The 24095-nt window shown below is 42.7% G+C and overlaps 1 protein-coding gene across 13 annotated transcripts in view; it reads right to left on the bottom strand.

Annotated features, from left to right (window-relative positions):
* Positions 1–24095, bottom strand: part of LOC133563096 (neuronal cell adhesion molecule-like) — a 186042-nt gene that overhangs the window by 28050 nt on the left and 133897 nt on the right. For 9 of the 13 annotated variants that reach the window (XM_061917033.1, XM_061917032.1, XM_061917040.1 and 6 more), the window contains 18 exons: positions 24056–24095; positions 23851–23907; positions 15291–15402; positions 15040–15224; positions 14836–14970; positions 12147–12290; positions 11971–12082; positions 11703–11869; positions 11479–11626; positions 9254–9378; positions 9053–9082; positions 8524–8625; positions 5955–6155; positions 5802–5872; positions 4036–4261; positions 3847–3962; positions 3582–3786; positions 2014–2136 (listed from right to left, as the gene is read on the bottom strand). The exon at positions 24056–24095 is cut by the window's right edge and continues 131 nt beyond it. In XM_061917033.1, the coding sequence (XP_061773017.1) occupies positions 2014–2136; positions 3582–3786; positions 3847–3962; positions 4036–4261; positions 5802–5872; positions 5955–6155; positions 8524–8625; positions 9053–9082; positions 9254–9378; positions 11479–11626; positions 11703–11869; positions 11971–12082; positions 12147–12290; positions 14836–14970; positions 15040–15224; positions 15291–15402; positions 23851–23907; positions 24056–24095 (2299 nt within the window). The remainder of the gene's footprint in view (positions 1–2013; positions 2137–3581; positions 3787–3846; positions 3963–4035; positions 4262–5801; positions 5873–5954; positions 6156–8523; positions 8626–9052; positions 9083–9253; positions 9379–11478; positions 11627–11702; positions 11870–11970; positions 12083–12146; positions 12291–14835; positions 14971–15039; positions 15225–15290; positions 15403–23850; positions 23908–24055) is intronic. The other 4 variants (XM_061917036.1, XM_061917042.1, XM_061917037.1 and 1 more) reach the window with 3 other exon arrangements.

Here is a 24095-nt window from a genome sequence, read left to right as displayed (position 1 = left end):
CCAGGAGTGCACTTAGTAGTTGACAAAATAAGTGCACTTAGTGGCTGACACCAGGAGTCTGCTTAGTGGTTGACAAAATAAGTGCACTTATTAGTTGACAAAAGAAGTGCACTTAGTGGCTGACAACAGGAGTCTGCTTAGTGGTTGACAAAAGAAGTGCACTTATTGGCTGACACCAGAAGTGCACTTGGTGACTGACACCAGGAGGGCACTTAGTAGTTGACAAAATAAGTGCACTTAGTGGCTGACACCAGGAGTGCACTTAGTGGTTGACAAAATAAGTGCACTTAGTGGCTGACACCAGGAGTGCACTTGGTGACTGACACCAGAAGTGCACTTAGTGGCTGACACCAGGAGTCTGCTTAGTGGTTGACAAAAGAAGTGCACTTATTAGTTGACAAAAGAAGTGCACTTAGTGGCTGACACCAGGAGTCTGCTTAGTGGTTGACAAAAGAAGTGCACTTAGTGGCTGACATCCGGAGTGCGCTTGGTGGCTGACACCAGAAGTGCACTTGGTGACTGACACCAGGAGGGCACTTAGTAGTTGAAAAAATAAGTGCACTTAGTGGCTGACACCAGGAGTGCACTTAGTGGTTGACAAAAGAAGTGCGCTTAGTGGCTCACACCAGGAGTGCGCTTGGTGGTTGACACCAGGAGTGCACTTGGTTGTTGACACCAGGAGTGCACTTGGTGGCTGACACCAGGAGTGCACTTGGTGGCTGACACCAGGATTGCACTTGGTGGCTGACACCAAGAGTGCACTTGGTGACTGACACCAGGAGTGCACTTGGTGGCTGACACCAGGAGTGCACTTGGTGACTGACACCAGGAGTGCACTTGGTGACTGACACCAGGAGGGCACTTAGTAGTTGAAAAAATAAGTGCACTTAGTGGCTGACACCAGGAGTGCACTTAGTGGTTGACAAAAGAAGTGTGCTTAGTGGCTCACACCAGGAGTGCGCTTGGTGGTTGACACCAGGAGTGCACTTGGTTGTTGACACCAGGAGTGCACTTGGTGGCTGACACCAGGAGTGCACTTGGTGGCTGACACCAAGAGTGCACTTGGTGACTGACACCAGGAGTGCACTTGGTGGCTGACACCAGGAGTGCACTTGGTGACTGACACCAGGAGTGCACTTGGTGGCTGACACCAGGAGTGCACTTGGTGACTGACACCAGGAGTGCACTTGGTGACTGACACCAGGAGTGCACTTGGTGACTGACACCAGGAGTGCACTTGGTGACTGACACCAGGAGTGCACTTAGTGGCTGACACCAGGAGAGGACCCTTGATGCCAAACCTCCCAACTTCCCAGGAGTTGAAGATGTCATAAGACTAACTTAGTGTACATTTCTGCAGGTGAGTGCAGGTTGACAACATTCATTTTGTGACTAAGGTAGTCGTAATGCTCCGACAATCCATCAAGCGGTAGGGCTTCATAACTTACCAGAGTTCTACTAAAACATTTTGACAAATTTTTGAGTGCCATGTGTAATGTTCTATTTTTTCAATGGAATTTTTAAATATTTGGTGTTGTTAACTAACGTTTACACGCATCTCTTATTTGTGACTGCCATCTACTGGTCACACTTATCATCACACCTCGTACTAAATAAAAAAGCTTCTAGGTGGATAAGCACAACCAAAACTATTCCGTACATTAGGCGCACCGGGTTATAAGGCTCACTGTCGATTTTGGAGGAAATGAAAGGATTTGAAGTGCGCCTTGTAGTCTGTAAAATACAGTAAGCACATGGGGGGGGTCCCAGGATCTGATGAAGACTGCTCGGATGTGACACTGAACAGTGATGAGGCCAAACAATGTGGGGATTTTAAGGTGAGGTGTAGACATGGTCTAAGTCACACTCTGGAATGGCGCCATCTTCTGGGCTTCCTGGGAAATGGGGTTGCTTGGCATCTCATGCATTCTCAACTACAGGAACTTTAGTGACATTAAGTCATGAGACTACAGACGACATGAAGGGAGGTGTTGGAAAGAAGCTGTTCCTCACCTGGCTGGTATTTCAGGGTGTAGCCCGTCAGGACTCCATTGCGCTCATGAGGCGGCTGCCACGCCAGGCTCAGAGAATCTAAGTTGGTGTTGGTGACCGTCAGGGAGGAAGGTATTCCAGGCACTGTGGGGGGGGGAGTGGAGGTTACTGCCACCAGCTGCGGAGTTAAACATAAACATGTACAAGACGACTAACCATGTTTATATCACAACGTTAACTTAGCAGCAAAACTGTGTCTTGCACATGCAAGCAAACATGTCAAAACATGTCTAAACATGTCTAACCATGTCTAACCATGTCTAAACATGTCTAACCATGTCTAAACATGTCTAAGCATGTCTAACCGTGTCTAAACATGTCTAAGCATGTCTAACCATGTCTAAGCATGTCCAACCATGTCTAGAGCTGCACACTAATAATGGAACGGTAGCATTGATTTGATATTGGCCGGATGGTACACAACGACGGTGCGTTCAGGGACGGCGAGATAAAGCAACATGCGAACACCCGGCAAAGGACAAGGAAGCAAAACATTATAAACATGCAACAACTGCAGTCCATGAGTCTTGGTCCAGCCTACAATAAGTGTGGAGTTGAATTGTTTTATTTCCTATGTTCCCTGAAGGCACCGTGCATATTCTTCTTGTCCTGATGCCCCGCCCCTCTCAGTAGCATAAAAATTGGGCCAAAAGTCTGAATCTGAAAATAAAAAGGATTTTAATTTGAAAAATAAATATCTGCAACTGAGAGCTTGACTCTGAAAAAAATAGGGTTTCATATATTAAACATAAGGGCTTCACAATGGCAGAGGGGTTAGTGCGTCTGCCTCACAATACGAAGGTCCTGCAGTCCTGGGTTCAAATCCAGGCTCGGGATCTTTCTGTTTGGAGTTTGCATGTTCTCCCTGTGAATGCGTGGGTTCCCTCCGGGTACTCCGGCTTCCTCCCACTTCCAAAGACATGCACCTGGGGATAGGTTGATTGGCAACACTAAATTGGCCCTAGTGTGTGAATGTGAGTGTGAATGTTGTCTGTCTATCTGTGTTGGCCCTGCGATGAGGTCGCGACTTGTCCAGGGTGTACCCCGCCTTCCGCCCGATTGTAGCTGAGATAGGCGCCAGCGCCCCCCGCAACCCCAAAAGGGAATAAGCGGTACAAAATGGATGGATGGATATTAAACATATTTAAAAGTGAAGAGCGAAAATAATACATTCATTGAAAAGTGAATCATTATTATATTCAATGCGCACACTCGTTTCTTTTTTGTAATATAATTTTTTGAATCCGAAATTCAACATCAAAACTTGATTTTTTTAGTATTAAGAGTGATTTTTTTGTCCAAGTACAAAACATTTGGCCCTCATTTGGCGCCACAGACCAGACGCATTAATCCGGGGCACAGCCTTGGTTTGTCCAAGTGCTTCATCACAATCATGTGTTGACTAAAACATCTTTGACTTCATGTCTTTTATCCAAGTCAGGGTTAATATTGGAGTCCATGCAGCCAGAAAGGAAGGAGGCCCTGATGTGGAGCTTCCAAACATTCCAGCACACAATTGCCTGTCTTACCTCCTTCTGGGGTCTCAAACTGCTGGGTGGCACTGGGGGGCCCCTCCCCTTTGCCGTTAAAGACCCTGACATTGAAGGAGTAAAGGCTGTAAGGGTGCAGACCGGGCAACTTCCCATGGCTGTGGTTCCCGCTGAAGGTCAGGATCTGCTTCTCGGTGTGATGGGGGTGATGTTTGTGGAGGCTGCCATCCCTCCAGTAGTACACCTGTGCAGGTGGAGCCATTAGGCGTGGGTGCCGGTGCCGCCCAGGGTGATGGTGCTCTACCTTATAGCCTTTGAGGTATCCACGTATCAGCTTGAGAGGCACGGGCTCCCAGTGGACCTCCGCCAAGGAGCTGTTCAGCACAAAGACCTGCACAGGGTCGGGAGCGGCGAGCGGCACTGTGCCGAGAGAAGAGAGCATGGTTAGGGTTAGTAAGTCAAGGCACAAACAAACCTCTCCAGCCGGACTTACGATCCTCTCCAGAGTAGCCGTGAGCAATGGTGGGTTCAGGCGCCGCTCCGTAGTCGTTCACTGCTTGAATTTTGATCTCGTAGGGAACAAAGGTGGGTGTTGTTGATACCACAAACTTGGAGTTGTTTGCTACGGTCACTGCGGTCCAGTCGCTGTCCATCACCTTTTGTCTCCACATCACCCTGTAGTGCAGTCCTGGCCCATTGGCCTGCAGGCCGGACAGCGGCTGGAGAACAGAGTTGACAATGTCTCACCAAAACGCTCCAAAAGGACACTTTTGTATGCAAAGGCCAAAAAGCAGTGACGTTATCACCTTGTGTAAATGCTAAATAAAAAGATCATCCTTTTCAACTTATATTCAATTGAATAGACTGCAAAGACAAGATACTTAATGTCAGAACTGGTAAACTTTGGTGTTTTTTGCAAATATTAGCTCATTTGGAATTTCATGCCTGCTACTCGTTTAAAAAAAGCTGGCACAAGTGGGAAAAAAGAGTGAGAAACACCTATTTGGAACATCCCACAGGTGAACAGGCTAATTAGGAACAGGTGGGTGCCATGATTGGCTATAATAGCAGCTTGCATGAAATGCTCACTCGTTCACAAACAAGGATGGGGTGAGGGTCACCATTTTGTCAACAACAGCATTTCTCAAGCAGCTATTGCAAGGAATTTAGTGATTTCACCATCTACACTCCATAATATCATCAAAATGCCACATCAGTGTGTAAAGGATATCACCATATGGGCTCAGAAACTCTTCAGAAAACCATTGTCAGTAACTACAGTTGGTCGCTACATCTGTAAGCGCAAGTTAAAACTCTACTATGCAAAGCCAAAGCCATTTATCAACAACACCCAGAAACGCTTCGCTGGGCCCGAGCTCATTTAAGATGGACTGATGCAAAGTAGAAAACTGTTCTGTGGTCTGACGAGTCCACATTTCAAATTGTTTTTGGAAACTGTGGACGTCGTGTCCTCTGGACCAAAGAGGAAAAGAACCACCTGAACTGTTCTAGGGTGAAAGTGTTCAAGGCAGCATGTGTGATGGTATGGGGGTGTATTAGTGATTGTTGTAGGGTGAAAGTGTGGTAGTCAGCATGTGTGATGGTATGGGGGTGTATTAGTGTGTTGTAGTCAGCATGTGTGATGGTATGGGGGTGTATCAGTGATTGTTGTAGGGTGAAAGTGTGGTAGTCAGCATGTGTGATGGTATGGGGGTGTATTAGTGGCCAAGGCATGGCTAAGTTACACATCTGTGAAGGCACCATTAATGCTGAAAGGTACATATAGCTTTTGGAGCAACATATGTTGTTATCACGGATGCCCCTGCTTATTTCACCAAGACAATGCCAAACCAGGTGTTACAACAGTGTGGCTTCATAGTAAAAGAGTGCGGGTACTAGACTGGCCTGCCTGTAGTCCAGACATTGAAAATGTGTGCAGGCTAAAATATGAGGCAGGAGACTGTTGAACAACTTAAGCTGTACATCAAGCAAGAATGGGAAAGAATTCCACTTCAAAAATGTGTCTCCTCAGTTCCCAAACCTGCACTGAGTGTTGTTCAAAGGAAAGGTCATGTAACACACTGGTAAAAATATGATTACTTGCAACAAATACCAAAGTCTGTCAGTGTGAAGATGAAATATCATGTCTTATATTCAATTGAATATAAGTCGAAAAGGATTTGTTGAATTCTCTTTTTATTTAGATTTTAGACAAGGTGACAACTTCACTGCTTGTGTAAAAGGAGTATATAAATGTACCTTCCATGAGATCACTAGATTGTTGTGTTCTGTTCCAAATCCGTGCACATCTGTGGGATTGTCATCTGGAGCTTGAAGGGAGAGAAGAGATCTCAGCACACGTCTCAGGTGTCACCAGCTCCGACACCTCCGACACGCTCGCGGCTTTTCTACCTGCAGCCTCCGTCTTGTACACCTTGGAAGGGAAACTGGGCTGGCTGACCCCCATGGAATTGAGGGCTAAGACTCGGAAGGTGTAGTGGACGTAAGGAGACAGCTTCAGGTGCGCCGTGGTCTTGGTTCCTGGCACCTCGGTGAGATTGTGCCAGTGACCTCTGTGGTGGTGGAGCGTGTCCTCGTACTGGATCACAAATTCTGGGTGGACAGAAACTAATTAGTCCCTCCAGGATTTTACAGCCTGGAATGCCTGACTTAGCACTAGCTGGCTTGTTTCTTTTCACTAACATTCAATCAACTTGGGACTTTATTCGTTTGTGTTTTTGAGTCTTCAATGTAACTTTTAACCTAAAGAAAAGCACATGATTTCAACAATATTGGAAAAGATTGCCGTTTTAGACGTGAGATACTCAGAGGACTGTACTGTTGTAAGTCATTCCAAGTGATGATGCTAATAATTACACATCATCCACTTCCTGCTCTGACTTCCCAGCGTGCAGATCTTCTCCATGTACAGTATTATGTACAGTATTATGTACAGTGATATGTACAGTATGTCTTACATGTCCATCCTCAACATTCATTTATGTTCCAACACATCTGTTGAGACCTTCATCTGAGCCCCATTTTGTGTTGGTGAGTAAGACATGGCGGGAGGTTATCATCACACTTCAACATCTCAGTCATGTAAATGAAAATCAGTTCTTAATAGTCTTCCCCAGGACACATCCTCTTAAAATGGACACCAGTGTTCATTTTGTTGACTAAAAATGCTCGTCTTGGTTTTGGTCGACAACCTATTGACTAAAATAAGACGACGACGAGTCGAAAGAAATTGAGAAAATGAAAAGATTTTAAGTATGCCTTATAGTCCGTAAAATACGGTATTTTACCATTGTTAGCTGCCATTATCATCATCGTTTCACGTCAGCGTGGTAGAGTGGTGGGTAAAGTACTAGCAACTTCAAAGTTCCAGGTTTGATCCCCGTCTCTTGGGTGTCCACTTCACCCTTGCTTTGTCACATTGCAGTCTACATCTGTCTCTTGTGTGTGACTGCCATCTAGTGCACTTCTACAAACTCAGATGTCGTGGTGGACTGACTGACTCTCTAGCTTAAATGCTAACATGAAAACAAGAGAGACACACGTTAAAACAATCCCAACTTCTATAAACGCTCTACTACTGTCTGAGTTTTTCAGTTGTGCACATTGAAGCTACAAGATAGTCAGAATAATTGTAAATAAGTTAACACAAAACATTTTGTTTAAATGAATTCCCGGCGAGAGGACAAAAGCTGTCTTTGATCCTACCAAGCAAAGGGCTTATAAAACTCCACTGTGTACGACGGGACGCGACATGAAGTTGTCGGTTTCTTTGACCTATTGTGATCCACAGGAAGATCTTGTCTTGACCTGAGATCTACAAAGCAGAGAGGAAGCAGGACCTGACGCAAGCTCCAGGCATCTTTTCTTTGAACTGTTTTGTGACCGAGGGCAAGAGCTGTTTAAGACCCCCTCTCCCCTGAGAAACAGCATTTGCAATGTAATCAGGGAAAGTCCAAATAAAAGAGGAGGCGTGCAATCCTTTGGTCATAGCGTGGTGGAGGACTGTACAAGAGTACAGCCAGGCGTCTCTCCTCATGAGCTAAATTGAACCCTGTCTCAGTTTAATTCCTTGCTTCTTGTCAGTTGAATAGATGTCATTGGGGTTTGAACCTGACAATGATCATGGTGTTTTCATGGTGCGTTCAAGTGCCGCTGAAGAGAATAGGACAAACACAACACCCTCCACATCGTTTGAATAGATTTCATTGTTACGCACTTTTTGTTTAAATAAATCTTGAAGCACAAACCAATATTTACATTGCAACAATAAAAAAGTAGTAGTAGAAAAAATATTGTTTTCTTCTCAAATTGAGTGGGCGTGGCTTATATAATGGTGCGCTTTATAGTCTGGAAAATGTGGTACTCCTTTAAAAAACACAGGGAAATAAATGACTTTGACTACAATACACCAGGTGTGGCCCAGTTAGCCTTCTGTGCAGAATAATTGATTGTTACAGGTTTGGTTCATCGTGTGGAACTAATTGGAGATCAATCATGTCTTGAAGCCATTGATGGCATTGATTGATTGATTGATTGAAACTTGTATGAGTAGATTGCACAGTACAGTACATATTCCGTACAATTGACCACTAAATGGTAACACCCCAATAAGGTTTTCAACTTGTTTAAGTCGGGGTCCACCTTTATCAATTCGGGCTAAAATTCATGGCAGTAGTTGAAAGCATTGATGGCAGTAGTTGAAGGCATTGATGGCAGTAGTTGAAGGCATTGATGGCAGTAGTTTGCTGCAAATGGTAGTTCTTCTCTTCCAGTAAGGGTCAGTTAGAGACTCTCATGTTGGGAACTGTGTTAATTTTTGGGCCATTCAAGGATTCTTTGAGTCTCAAATAAGTTGTGGTCCAAAGAACAGGAAGTGTGACTTTCAATACCAACACAACATTGTTGTTGTGCTGGATGAAGGAGCAAGCACCTGTAACAAGCACCTGTAACAAGCACCTACTTTGAATGGGACTGTTGTGCTCGTCCCCGGGGATCCATGTGAGTTGAACGCTCCTCTTTTTCTGGTCCGTCAGCTCAAGGTCAGTCGGGGGTTCGGGTCGCTCTGATGGAGACAGAGTGCAGAGGTCAACACCAAGATGGACGCAGTGATGGACAGGAAGGACCTCATGCAACAAGACCATGGCAATGAAGAGTCCTTGAGCCAGACTTTGTGTTATCAGAGTCCATGCAGCACCTCATGCACACCCAGGAGCTGAGGCTGCAATACACCAATAAGACACTTCATGCTTGAACTCATCGTGCATGAGTGACAAGGTCGTCTGACTTCTTCTCCACATGACATCTAACACAGCTGCACATGACCTCTAACACTCCAACATGACGATGAAGAGCAATGAGCCAACGTTACATGTGGAGAGCATTTCATCCAGAACACATGGAAGTGGAGTAGTTTACTTTAGGGAACAACATGCTTTACATCACAGATAAAGTCAAAGTAAAAACATTCAGGAGACGACGTTTCTTTTTACCGTAGACGACAGGCGGCGTGGGTGTGACCTCTGCCAGGGGTTGGCGGGCAGGGGTGACATTGGGAGTTGAGTTGTGAGTCAGTCATATTAAAACATTGATAGAGAAACATGAAGGCTGACTAGACTGCTGGGGGAAGGAGCTGAAAGGCCAGAGAGGCTCTAATGACGTGTGACTGGGCGCAACACGGCGTGCGGGCCTACCGACGACGGTGAGCTCGGCGCTGGCGGAGTCCTGGTCCAGAGTGGTGTTCATGATGCACGTGTACACGCCGGCGTCGCTCTCCATCACGTCGCTGATGGTGAGGCTGTCAGAGTCCACCAAGAATCTGTTTCAAACAAAACATAAGGAAAGAAAATGTGTTCAGTTGAAGTTGACCCAAAATGACCACGCCCATTTCACACCATGAGTCCCACACCGGAGTGTCAGCAAACACGCACCTGCACCATGTACCTTGTACCATGCACCATGTACCTTTTACCATATACCATGTACCTTGTACCATGCACCATGTACCTTGTACCATGTACCTTGTAGCATGTACCTTGTACCATGTACTATGTACCTTGTACCATGTACCTTGTACATGTTGCACATACACCACATGGTGGCGCTATTAGTCAAACACTTTGACTTAGCAGCTGTACAGAATGTAACTTTCCCTTCCACAACATTTGGTGCTTACCTTTTGAGGACTCACTAGCATGTGTGCAAGTGTGAGGTAGAAAAAGATGTAAATCTTTGACTATTTGTTTCAAAAGGATTCAACTTATAGGCTGGCATGTATGCTAGCAGTCCTCCCGTGCATTTTGACCACATCCACAGGGGGCCAGCAATGATGTAGAACAGGCATGGGCAATTATTTTGACTCGGGGGGCCAAATTTATAGAAAAAATGTGTCTGGGGGCCGGTATATCTATCTGTCTATAGACAAAAGTTAAAAACATTATGACAGCCTGCCTTAAAAAACAAAATGGAATTTCACATTTTTTACTGAATGAAACACCCAGAATGTACAAACCCTGTTTTCATATGAGTTGGGAAATTGTGTTAGATGTAAATATAAACAGAATACAATGATTTGCAAATCATTTTCAACCCACTTTTCTTACCTTCTGGTACCTGCTGATCTGTATTTGGGATCTGCATGAGTCCTGGAAATCCTCTGCTGTTGCCATTTCTAATATAAAGTAGTGTAAAGTTCTTACTTATATCTGTCAGTAAACTCGCCATGAAAGCACTAAAACATGTCAGTATAGTGAGTTTATATTATTCACTCAAGGAACTTTACTTAATACAGAGTTCCGGTCACGGAACACATTTCGAGCGTGGTTGTTGCATTAGTGAGCCACAAATGAGGAGATGCTGCTCCGTTATTGATTGAAGAGTGAATGTCATTAAAACAGTTAGCTCCATCTTTTGACACTTTTTCCACTCCCGTCCTTGCACGCTACACCGCTACAACAAAGATAACGTTGTCCAAGTGGAGGCACGTAAATAAGAGCGCCCACAAAAGTGAAGAGACTGTCAGAAAGTGAGTTGAAGATGATGTGTAAATCATCATCTATGCAACATTTTGAGCAAAGAAGCACCCTTACATGTTATGTAGACCACAAGGAAGTCTTTAATATGTAGAGGGAAAAAACGACCCCTTTAATGCACCATTATAATCCGGTGCGCCTTATATATGAAAAAAGATGGAAAATAGAGCACTAATTGGCAGTGCACCTTATACACCGGTGCGCCCTACGGTCCGTACAGTAGTGTAGGCCAGGGGTTGGCAACCCAAAATGTTGAAAGAGCCATATTGGACCAAAAATGCAAAGCTAATCCGTCTAGAGCCGCAAAAAATTACAAGCCATATTACATGAAGATAGTGTGTCATGAGATATAAATTGAATTCTGAGGACTTAAAGGAAACCAAATGAGCTCAAATATAGCTACAAATGGGGCATAATTTGTGCATTGATGCACAACGTTAAAAGTTTGGTGGACAAAATGTGCCAGAAAAAGAAGTGGCATAAAACACGCCTTGAAAGTCGGGGAAAGTTATACATTTAAACAAACTACGGTGAGTTCAAAGACAGCCAAAATGAGTAGGACAAAACGGCGCTCGCCAAATACTGGAATCAGTGAAGCATGTTTAAAATAAACAGTGTGCTTTATAACAATTAGGGAGGTTTGTGTCATGTTTGTCCTCCTACAGAAACCAAAATAAAACAAAAAATATGTTTTTTTCCCCTCATCATTTCCATTTTTCATATATTTTTGAAAAAGCTCCAGAGAGCCACTAGGGCGGCGCTAAATAGCCGCATGCGGCTCCAGAGCCACGGGTTGCTGACCCCTGATGTAGGCAGAAGGAGGCGAGCGGAGTGTGTTTGGCACATGTACAACTTGATGAAAAATGAATATTTGTGTCAGCTCGGACCTGTCATCGTCGGGCAGCTCGCTGTGGTCCTTCAGCCAAGTCATGGTGGGCACGAGTGACGGGTCGTGCTTGACTTTGCACTCCAACACCACCGACCTGCCCCGCTGGACCACCCGGTACTCGGGCTGCTTCAGGATGCGCGTGGGCTCTGAAGGCCAGAGCACCGTCACCGTCAATAAGTTGGAACAATACAACATCCTTTGAGGCGACGGTCGGCTGCTGACCTTTGACCTCCAGGTGGACGTGGTTCTCGTAGATCCCCAGCGAGTTGCGGGCCACGCAAGTGTATTTACCGCCGTGTTTAGGCTGAGCCACGCCTATTTCTAAAGTGCCGTTGTCGTGCACGCTGTGAGTCTCTGCATCCAGGGTGCCTGAACGACTGTCCTTGAACCTAACACACACACACACACGCACACACACGCACAAAGAAAAAAAACAGGAAAGCACATCTGAGCTTTTGAATTGTCCTTGTCCAGTCCTAAAAGTTCTCACCAGGTGATCTTGGGGATGGGCGAGCCAAAGGACGTGCAGTCCAAGAGCGCCGGCTGGTTCCTGATGACCTGGTAGACTTTGTTGGCCGGCGTTAGCACTCTGGGCGGCTCGGCTGCAGGAAGTGAGTCAAGTGAGGCGGGCGGTCCACGCAGGAAGTTGTGCGGCGGGGGACTCACAGAGAACGTTGACAAAGGCGTTGGCCAGCAGGTAGCCGTACTGGTTGGAAACGTTACACTGGTACACCGCGCTGGATCCTGTCTGCACCTGGCTGAATATGATGCTGTCCTCCTCCACTTTACGGCTGGGATCCTTCGGGGAATCTGATAATGGATGACAGAGGTGGTAACTTTAGTCAAATGGCGGCCGGCGGGCCACATGTGGAGCGCCAAAGCTCTTCATTTGGACAAATAGTCTCCAGGAAACCATTCAAAGCACAGCTGCTGATGTATGCAGTACTCCTGCCACCCCACAGGGGGCAGCAGCAAGCATATATGTCACTGCTCATGTATGCATTACTCCTGCCACCCCACAGGGGGCAGCAGCAAGCATATGAGTGACTGCTGATGTATGCAGTACTCCTGTCACCCCACAGGGGGCAGCAGCAAGCATATATGTCACTGCTGATGTACGCAGTACTCCTGCCACCCCGCAGGGGGCAGCAGCAAGCATATGTGTCACAAGGAAGCAGCAGAGGGGTGAGTCGAAGAAGATGGCACTATCCACCCTGAAAAAAAGTCTATATAAATCACAAAAAAGGGACTTTTAGCAGCAACTGGACAACAAAGTATGAATCCAAATTGCTGACTTTTTGAAGTCTTTTGTATTCCTGGTTGTGTTGTTTTTGCCGGGTTGAATACATGTAGCGCTAAATTTGACCAGCAGAGAGCGATAAAGCTACACTAGCTTTAATTGTGTTAATCCACATGTGTGCAATGTTTGCTGTGTGTATTAACTCAAAACCTTCTATTTTAGCTATGTCACATGCACAATGGACATTATTTATGTAAAATACACAATGGACGTTATACTTTTGTAATGTTTTTATATTCAGTCTTACAAAGCTGAATAAAGGAAGACATATAAAGAAATTTGAAACTTATATACTCTTATACTTTCACAATATTATGTTAGACCCACTCGACGTCCATTGCTTTCTGTCTCTTCTGAATATTGTAACATACTGGTCCATATTATTGTAACATATTAGTACAACATACCATTGTAACAAACTATTGTAACATATTATTGTAACATATAATTGTAACATATGATAGTAACATACTATTGTAACATACTTGTACATATCAGTGTAACATATTATTCTAACATTGTTGTAACATTATTGTAACATTATTGTAACACATCATTGTAACATTTTATTGAAACATTATTGTAACATAGTTGTACATATTATTTTTACATATTATTGTAACATAGTTGTATACGTTATTGTAACATACTTGTATATATTATTGTAGCATATTATTGTAATATACTTGTACATATTATTATAACATACTTGTCCATATTATTGTATCATATTATTGTAACATATCATTGTAACATACTATTGTAACTTGTTATTGTAACATATTATTGTAACATACATGTACGTATTATTGTAACATACTTGTACATATTATGGTAACATACCACTGCAACAAACCATTGTAACATACTATTGTAACATAGTTGTACATATTATTTTTACATATTATTGTAACATAGTTGTATACGTTATTGTAACATACTTGTATATATTATTGTAGCATATTATTGTAATATACTTGTACATATTATTATAACATACTTGTGCATATTATTGTAACATATTATTGCAACATTTTATTGTAAAATATGATTGTAACATAATATTATAACGTACTTGTCCATATTATTGTAAAATATCATTGTAACATACTATTCTAACATATTGTAAGATATTATTGTAACATACTATTGTAATATACATGTGCATATTATTGTAACATACTATTCTAACCTATTATTGTAATATATTATTGTAACATACTATTGTAACATACATGTGCATATTATTGTAACATTTTATTACAACATACTTGTACATATTATTGTAACATAATCTGTAACATATTATTGTAACATACTTGTACATATTATGAAAATGTATTATGGTAACATATTGTTGCAACACACTTGAACATATTATTGTAATGTATTATTGTAACATATTGTTGTAACACACTTGTACATATTATTGTAACATACTTGTACATATTATTATAACATGTTATTATAACATTTTATTGTGACATTTTATTGTAATATACTTGTACATATTATTGTAACATATTATTGTAACATACATGTACATATTATCGTAACATACTTGTAAATATTATTGTAACATACATGTACATATTATCGTAACATACTTGTAAATATTATTGTAACATAGTGTTATATAACATTTTATTGTGACATTTTATTGTAACATACTTGTACATATTATTGTAACATTTTATTGTAACATATTATTGTAACATATTATTGTAACATACTTGCACATGTTATTGTAACATACGTGTGCATATTATTGTAACGTATTATTATAACATATTATTGTAACATACTTGTACATATTATTGTAACATATTATTGTAACATTATTGTAGCATATTATTGTAACATACCTGTACATATTATTGTAACATATTATCGTAACATGTTATTGTAACACACATGTACATATTATTGTAACATATTATTGTAACATACTTGTACATATTATTGTAACATAATTTTGTAACATATTATTGTAAGCTACTTGTAGATATTATTGTAACAAATGATTGTAACATACTTGAACATATTTGCACTCACTCTCTATGGCCATGCCATTGATGGCCCACTGGATGTCGGGCTTGGGTGTGCCACTGGCCCTGCAGGTCAAAACCCCGTTCTCTCCCGGGGCCATGACCAGGTTCCTGGGCGCGCCGCCGATCCAGTACGGAGCAGCTGGAAGCAGAAGAAGAAGAATTCCTCACGCCGCGTACATCCAAGGTCCGCTGGAGAAGGAGGACGCACCTTTGACCGTGACGGCGATGGCGTGGCCCACGGAGCCGTGCTTGTTCCTGGCGGTGCACTGGTATTCTCCCGCGTCGGCTTCCGACACGTTGGCGATACGGAGGGTTTTCTGGTGGTGCAGGAAGGAAGTCCGTGTGGCGGGGAGCTCGCCGCCCACTTTGGCCCAGGAGATGTCGGGAGTGGGCCTGGAGGTGAAGGCATGGAAAAGTGAGGAGTGGTGAAGGCGTCACCTCCAAGTTGGGCCCACTTACAGTCCTTCTGCGATGCACTCCATCTCCAGCACCTGACCACGCAGCACCATCTTGGAGCTGGAAGGAACGGACGGGGTGAGGAACGTGGGCCTCCTCTCGTCTACTGGATCCTCTGTGGTCACACCCACACAACCGTTATGGACCTGCTTACACCCTGGTCACCTCACTTCAAGCCTCTTAGGAGACATCCTGGACGAGTCCGAGCACTGATTTCCACAGGATGCCAAACGGCAGCGGAACATCAACCCCACGTCAGCGGACTCTTTCTGTTTTTATTCCACTCAATGTGTAAATTATACGCAGAGCTTCTGTATCGTATCAGTTCAAATCGGCTCAAATCTGCTTGTGTTGGACAGGAAGTTAGGGATGCAACAGTAAATGGTATCACGATAAACCGTGGTAAAAATTCAGACAGTTTAAATTTTCAATTACCGAAAAACTGCCATTTATTAATGCAGTTTAGGCAACACTGCTTACTTCCTGGAAACGGAGTCATAGCATGCGCACTAGGGTGGTTTGGCTTGAAACATGGCGGAAAGTAACCACACAGAGTTCTTCTCTTTAACTTTAACTTTAGCCAGTGCTTTGTTGACTTCTTTCCCCTCGCTTCAGTTCCCAGGAGTCTGGGGTGCATTTAAGAGGCACTGCTGTGTTTAGATGGAGACAGGTGTGGACAATATTGTTGCCACACTAAAAGTATACAGAAAACTATTTGAAGTTGCTTTTATTAATTTTTTCAAAGTATTTTATAAGTGTTATAATGAAGACACCTCATGATGAAAGTGTCTATATTAGTCTGCTATCAAAATTGCTTTAAAAGTCAAAGTTAAAGTACCAATGATTGTCACACACATACTAGATGTGGTGAAATTATTCTCTGCATTTGACCCATCACCCTTCATCACCCCCTGGGAGGTGAGGGGAGCAGTGGGCAGCAACGGTGCCGCGCCCGGGAATCATTTATGGCGTAGTGGGTAGAGCGGCCGTGCCAGAAACCTGAGGATTGCAGGTCCGCTTCCCACCTATGGACATCAAAGTCGCTGCCGTTGTGTCCTTGGGCAGGACACTTCACCCTTTGCCCCCGGTGCCGCTCACACCGGTGAATGAATGATGAATGAATGATTGGTGGTGGTCGGAGGGGCCGTAGGCGCAAACTGGCAGCCACGCTTCCGTCAGTCTACCCCAGGGCAGCTGTGGCTACTGATGTAGCTTACCACCACGAGGTGTGAATGAATGATGGGTTCCCACTTCTCTGTGAGCGCTTTGAGTATATAACAATAGAAAAACGCGATATAAATCTAATCCATTATTATTATTATTTAACCCCCAATTCAAATATAAGTGTTAAAAATGAAGACAACACATGATTAAAGTGTCTATATTAGTCTACTATCAAAATGGCTCTAAAAGTCTTATATAAGTGATATAATGAAGACAACACATTATCCATCCATCCATTTACCACCGCTTATTCCCTTTGGGGTCGCAGGGTGCGCTGGTGCCTATCTCAGCTACAATCGGGCAGAAGGCGTGGTACACCCTAGACAAGTCGCCACCTCATCGCAGGGCCGACAACACATTATGTAAGTGTCTATATTAGCCTACTATCAAAATGACTTTAAGCGTCTTATATAAATGTTATAATGAAGACAACACATGATGTAAGTGTCTATATTAGCCTACTATCAAAATTACTTTAAAAGTCTTATATAAGTGTTATAATGAAGACAACACATGATGTAAGCGTCTGTATTAGTTATATTAGCCTACTATCAAAATGACAATGTATCGCAGGCTGACGCAAATCTTCGTTGACAGAAAAGTTGAAAGGTAATATTTATTCTACACATTTTTACAACATTGGAAAACATTAGTAAAACTTCTCCGAGGGTGAGATAACTCCTGGTAATGACTTAGAATGGCCAAATGTATAGATGTGTGTGCCCAAGTTAAAAGAAAATGGAAAAATATAATGTGTCTTTAGACATGCAAATATAAATTAGAGGACATAAGTAAAGGATATTAAATGATTTCAAATATAGCTACAAACAAGGTATAATGATGCAATGTTTACATACAGCTAGCCTAAATAGCATGTTAGCATGGATTAGCTTGCAGTCATGCACTGACCAAATATTCCTGATTAACACTCCAACAAGTCAATAACATCAACAAAGTTCACCTTTGTGCATTCACACACACAGCTTAAAAGGTTTCGTGGACAAAATGAGACAAAGAAGGAGGGACATAAAACACATCTGACTGAGAAAGTTGTACATGTAAAGCAGGGGTCGGCAACCTAAAATGTTGAAAGAGCCACATTGGACCAAAATTACAAAAACAAATATGTCTGGAGCTGCAACAAATTAAAAGCCATATCCATCCAGATAGTGTGTCATCAGATATAAATTGAATTAAGAGGACTTAAAAGAAACCAAATGAGCTCCAATATAGCTACAAATGAGGCATAATGATGCAATATGTACATACAGCTAGCCTAAATAGCATGTTAGCATCGATTAGCTTGCAGTCATGCAGGGACCAAATATGTCTGATTAGCACACTACACAAGTCAATAACATCAACAAAACTCACCTTTGTGCATTCATGCACAACGTTAAAAGTTTGGTGGACAAAATGAGACAGAAAAAGAAGTGGCATAAAACCCGTCTTTGAAAAAACGGAGAAAGTATTGCATGTAAGCAAACTAGGGTGAGTTCAAGGACCGCGAAAATTAGTAGGACAAAATGGCGCTCGCCAAATATTCGAATCAGTGAAGCATGTTTAAAACAAACAGTGTGCTTTATAACAATTAGGGAGGTTTGTGTCATGTTTGTATTCCTATAGAAACTATATTAAAACAAAAAACATGTTTTTTCCCCCTCATCATTTACATTTTTCATATATCTTTGAAATAGCTCCAGAGAGCCACTAGGGCGGCGCTAAAGAGCCGCAGGTTGCTGACCCCTGATGTAAACAAACTACGGTGAGTTTAAGGACCGCTGAAAATAGTAGGACAAAGTGGCTCCTGCCAAATGTTTAGTATAAAAAAGAGGGATTTCTAACAATTAGGAAGGTTTGTGTCATGTTTGTCCTCCTACACAAACCTTATTCAAACTAATATATACTTTTTACATTTTCACACATTTTTGAAAAAGCTCCAGGGAGACACTAGGGCGGCGCTAAAGAGTTGGCGATCCCCGGTTTGCAGTAAGCATAAGTTGGACGTCCACTAAATGTGCCCGCTTCTTGTCATTGGAGAAGCTTGGCACCCCTAAGGTCTTTTTATTGCATTTCATCGCTCATTTGCCCTCTGAGGGCTCATAACAGAAATGTAAAAATGCAAATGAGATAAACACTTTCCACTAGGAAGATGGTCGTGCTGATTGGAGAACATGTAAGACATGTATTTGAGCCGCCTGCAGGCAAGAAAGAAAACAACGTTGTTTAAAAGTAAGAAATGTTAGGAAGTGCTAACTGAGTGGGAGTCCTTAGTGACTTGTGCAGATGTCAACTAGAACTATTAGTGAAGGTGTTGGACTGGACAGAGTGGGGAAGAGATGAGGGGCAGTGTCTGGACACTAGGGGGTGCTAGATGTCACCAGGCAGAAAGGAAGAGGCCTTCATTGAGGGCTGAAAGGTCAGTGAGACGACCTCTCAGGCTGCGTTCACACTTGACCTCCTCTACTCTGCTCCCAACAAAACAAAAACAAGAGAAGCAAATAAGAGGTTTGCTCAGCATCACAGTAACGTTTGTGTCATGTGATCAGAGAACATCTGCATGAAGTCAGGACTTCATCAGAGAAACATCAGTGTGAGGTCAGGACTTCATCAGAGGAACATCTGACTTCACCAGAGGAACATCTGCATGAAGTCAGGACTTCATCAGAGGAACATCTGCATGAAGTCAGGACTTCATCAGAGGAACATCAGACTTCATCAGAGGAACATCAGCATGAAGTCAGGACTTCACCAGAGGAACATCTGCATGAAGTCAGCACTTCATCAGAGGAACATCTGCATGAAGTCAGGACTTCATCAGAGGAACATCAGCATGAAGTCAGGACTTCATCAGAGGAACATCTGCATGAAGTTAGGACTTCATCAGAGGAACATCAGCATGAAGTCAGGACTTCATCAGAGGAACATCAGTCTTCACCAGAGGAACATCAGCATGAAGTCAGGACTTCCTTAGAGGAACATCTGCATGAAATCAGGACTTCATCAGAGGAACATCAAACTTCATCAGAGGAACATCTGCAAGAAGTCAGAACTTCATCAGAGGAACATCAGACTTCATCAGAGGAACATCAGCATGAAGTCAGGACTTCACCAAAGGAACATCTGCATGAAGTCAGGACTTCATCAGAGGAACATCTGCATGAAGTCAGGACTTCATCAGAGGAACATCTGCATGAAGTAAGGACTTCATCAGTGGAACAGCTGCATGAAGTCAGGACTTCATCAGAGGAACTTCAGCATGAAGTCAGGACTTCATCAGAGGAACATCAGTCTTCACCAGAGGAACATCAGCATGAAGTCAGGACTTCCATAGAGGATCATCTGCATGAAGTCAGGACTTCCTTAGAGGAACATCTGCATGAAGTCAGGACTTCATCAGAGGAACATCAAACTTCATCAGAGGAACATCTGCAAGAAGTCAGAACTTCATCAGAGGAACATCAGACTTCATCAGAGGAACATCAGCATGAAGTCAGGACTTCACCAGAGGAACATCTGCATGAAGTCAGGACTTCATCAGAGGAACATCAGACTTCATCAGAGGAACATCCGCATGAAGTAAGGACTTCATCAGAGGAACATCTGCACGAAGTAAAGACTTCATCAGAGGAACATCTGCATGAAGTCAGGACATCATCAGAGAAACATCAGCGTGAGGTCAGGACTTCATCAGAGGAACATCTGCATGAAGTAAGGACTTCATCAGAGGAACATCTGCATGAAGTCAGGACTTCATCAGAGGAACATCTGCATGAAGTAAGGACTTCATCAGAGGAACAGCTGCATGAAGTCAGGACTTCATCAGAGGAACATCAGCATGAAGTCAGGACTTCATCAGAGGAACATCAGTCTTCACCAGAGGAACATCAGCATGAAGTCAGGACTTCCTTAGAGGAACATCTGCATGAAGTCAGGACTTCCTTAGAGGAACATCTGCATGAAGTCAGGACTTCATCAGAGGAACATCAAACTTCATCAGAGGAACATCTGCAAGAAGTCAGAACTTCATCAGAGGAACATCTGCATGAAGTCAGGACTTCATCAGAGGAACATCTGCATGAAGTCAGAACTTCATCAGAGGAACATCTGCATGAAGTCAGGACTTCATCAGAGGAACATCTGCATGAAGTCAGGACTTCATCAGAGGAACATCAAACTTCATCAGAGGAACATCTGCATGAAGTCAGAACTTCATCAGAGGAACATCTGCATGAAGTCAGGACTTCACCAGAGGAACATCTGCATGAAGTCAGGACTTCATCAGAGGAACATCAAAGTTCATCAGAGGAACATCTGCATGAAGTCAGAACTTCATCAGAGGAACATCTGCATGAAGTCAGGACTTCATCAGAGGAACATCTGCGTGAAGTCAGAACTTCATCAGAGGAACATCTGCATGAAGTCAGGACTTTATCAGAGGAACATCAGACTTCATCAGAGGAACATCTGCAGGATGTCAGGACTTCATCAGAGGAACATCTGCAGGATGTCAGGACTTCATCAGGCAGATCTGCTGACTAATTCAATTCCAAACCAAAACCACGACATGGCAATGAGTTGAATACTTACAGTAAGTTATTTTTATACAACTTACATTTCATGAAACAATGAACTTTGTGTGAATGTTTCCCACACTAACTGTCCTCTCTTGTCCTTTCATCAGACCTCAGTTGAACTCTGCTCTTTAGTCGACATGTCAACACAACTGCACCAGAGTTCACTTACACAACCCTCTTTGAAGTCAGGGCCTAAACGCAGATCATGTGCTGTGTGTGTGTGTACTGGGGCCCCAACATACATAAGGGGCCCCATTTTGCAGTCAGTTAATGACCCTTATGCTCCTTCGCTGAAAGTTATATATTTATATATATATATATATATATATATATATATATATATATCATGTACAGTTGTTATCAAAAGTGTACATAAACTTGTAAAGAACATCATGTGTTGAGTTTCCAATCATTTCTACAACTCTTATTTTTTTATGATGTAGTGATTGGAGCACATACTTGTTGCTCACAAAAAACATTCATGAAGTTTGCTTCTTTTATGAATCTATTATGGCTCTACTGGAAATGTGTGAAAAGTATACGTATAGCAATGTTCATATTTGCTTACATGTCCCTTGGCAAGTTTCCCTGCAATAAGGTGCTTTTGGTAGCCATCCACAAGTTTCTGCTTACATTTTTCAGCATAAAATTGCTGCAGTTCAGCTAAATGTGTTGCTTTTCTCACATGGACTTGTTTCTTCAGCATGGTCCACACCTTTAAGTCAGGACTTTGGGAAGGCCATTCTAAAACCTTCATTCTTGCCTGATTTAGAAATCCTTGAACACTTTTGAGGTGTGTTTGGGGTCATTGTCCTGTTGGAACACCCAACTGCACCCAAGACCCAACTTCCAGGTTGATGACTTTAGCTTGTCCTGAACAATTTGGAGCTAATCCTCCTTTTTCATTGTCCCATTTAAAGAAGCAGTTCCATTGGCAGCAAAACAGGCCCAGAGCATAATACTACCACCACCATGCTTGACGGTAGGCATGGTGTTCCTGAAATTAAAGGCCTTACCTTTTCCCCTCCAAGCATATTTCTGGATATTGTGATCAAACAGCTCCATTTTTGTTTCATCTGACATCAGATGGACAAAGATAAGACCTTCTGGAGGAAGGTTCTGTGGTCAGATGAAAACAAAAATGGATCTGTTTGACCACAATATCCAGCAATATGCACATACAATCATTTCATTCGCTCAAAACTCGACAGTGCACCTTATAATGTACGCCTAATGTACGGAATAATTGTGGTTGTGCCTACCGACCTCAAAGCTATTTTATTTGGTACGTGGTGAAATGATAAGTGTGACCAGTAGATGGCAGTCACACATAAGAGATACTTAAAATCTATCCAAATGGTTTAGTACGACGTTGGTAAGCCATGAAGCCGCACCGCTTGATGGATTGTCCGAGCATTACGGCTACCATAGTCAGACGTACTGTGCTTCAACAAACGGTATTATTATGTTTTGTGTATAGGGATAAAAATGGCACCTATTAGGAGACATGTTATATGCCGTTTTGTTACGTAATATTATGCAAATGAACTTTTCTGATCTTCTGGTACCTGCTGATGTGTACTTAGGATCTGAATAAATCCTGAAAATGTGCGCGCCTTCACCATTGTAGTCTGTGTTGACCCATAGTCATTTTTAATTTTCCTGAAGGAATCAATAAAGTACTATCTATCTATCTATCTAGTCAATAATCTTTCTCTTTTTCTCTATCTTCTTGTTATGTGGCATTCAACCTCTACTGCTACCATTTCTAATATAAAGTAGTGTAAAGTTCTTACTTATATCTGTCAGTAAACTCGCCATGAAAGCACTAAAACATACCAGTGTAGTGAGTTTACATTATTCACCCAAGGAACTTTAGTTATTAGAGAGTTCCTTTCGGTCGTTTTTTCACAAGACACATTTCGGGTGTTGTTGTTGCACTAGTGAGCCACGGATGAGGAGTTGCTGCTCCGTTATTGATTGAATTAAAAGTCTGAATGTCATTAAAACAGTTAGCGCCATCTTTTGACACTTCTTCCACTCCCGTCCTTGCACGCTACACCGCTACAACAAAGATGATGCTGTCCAAGTGGAGGCACGTAAATAAGAACGCCCACAGAACGGTGCATCCTGAAGCGATTGTCAGAAAGTGAGTTGAAGATGATGAGTAAAACATCATCTATGCAACATTTTGAGCAGAGAAGCAGCATCACATGTTATGTAGACCACAAGCAAGTCTTTTACATTTAGAAAATAATCATAATAACATGACTCCTTTAACGCGCCTTATAATCTGGTGCGCCCTAAAATACGGTAAATGAAATTGGATTTGATTTATTTAATTTGATATTATTTGTTATCTGCACTAAAAAAAAAATACATTATTGAATACTTTATTCCCCATGAAATTAGTTTTAGGACAAAACATGCTTCAAATGAAAAGAACTCAAGTTTGATCAAATCGTATAAAAGTAGTTTCACATTTGAAAAAAAGTTTGAAAATGTTTTCGTAACGGGGTCCTCAAAATAAAATTCTGCTTGGGGCCCAATTTAGGGCCAGGGGCCACCCTGTTTGAAGTGGTCTGACACCTTCAGACGATCACACGCCACAAAGTGTACTCGGGGAGGACAAGCACCGGAGTTCATTTAAAGCCAAGTAAAGATGACAAGTGTGAACGCAGCCTTGGTGAATGTTGGGGGGAAAAGAGCAGGAGAAAGGGTCAGGGGTCGGAGGTCAGGGGTCGGAGGGCGCGGTGACTCACCACCAAATAAATCAGTGTCATTGTAAAAAGCTGCCATTGTGTCATTGATTGCATCCACTGTAACACAACAAAGCAAACATTGAAAGGAGGAAGGATGCCACATGCCAGCTGACACTTGGGACAAGATGTCTTCTGGAGACCGAAGGTGGTCTCAGATGATGGCGTCCCGGACAGGAAGTGAGGCTCTCTAGCATGCAGGACTTACGGTCGAGGACCTTGACGCTGATGGGCTGCTTCTGCTGGAT

This window comes from Nerophis ophidion, linkage group LG12 (genome assembly GCF_033978795.1).
Source record: "Nerophis ophidion isolate RoL-2023_Sa linkage group LG12, RoL_Noph_v1.0, whole genome shotgun sequence".
In the NCBI taxonomy this organism is placed as follows: domain Eukaryota; kingdom Metazoa; phylum Chordata; class Actinopteri; order Syngnathiformes; family Syngnathidae; genus Nerophis; species Nerophis ophidion.
This window is presented reverse-complemented; position numbering and strand designations above follow the sequence as displayed.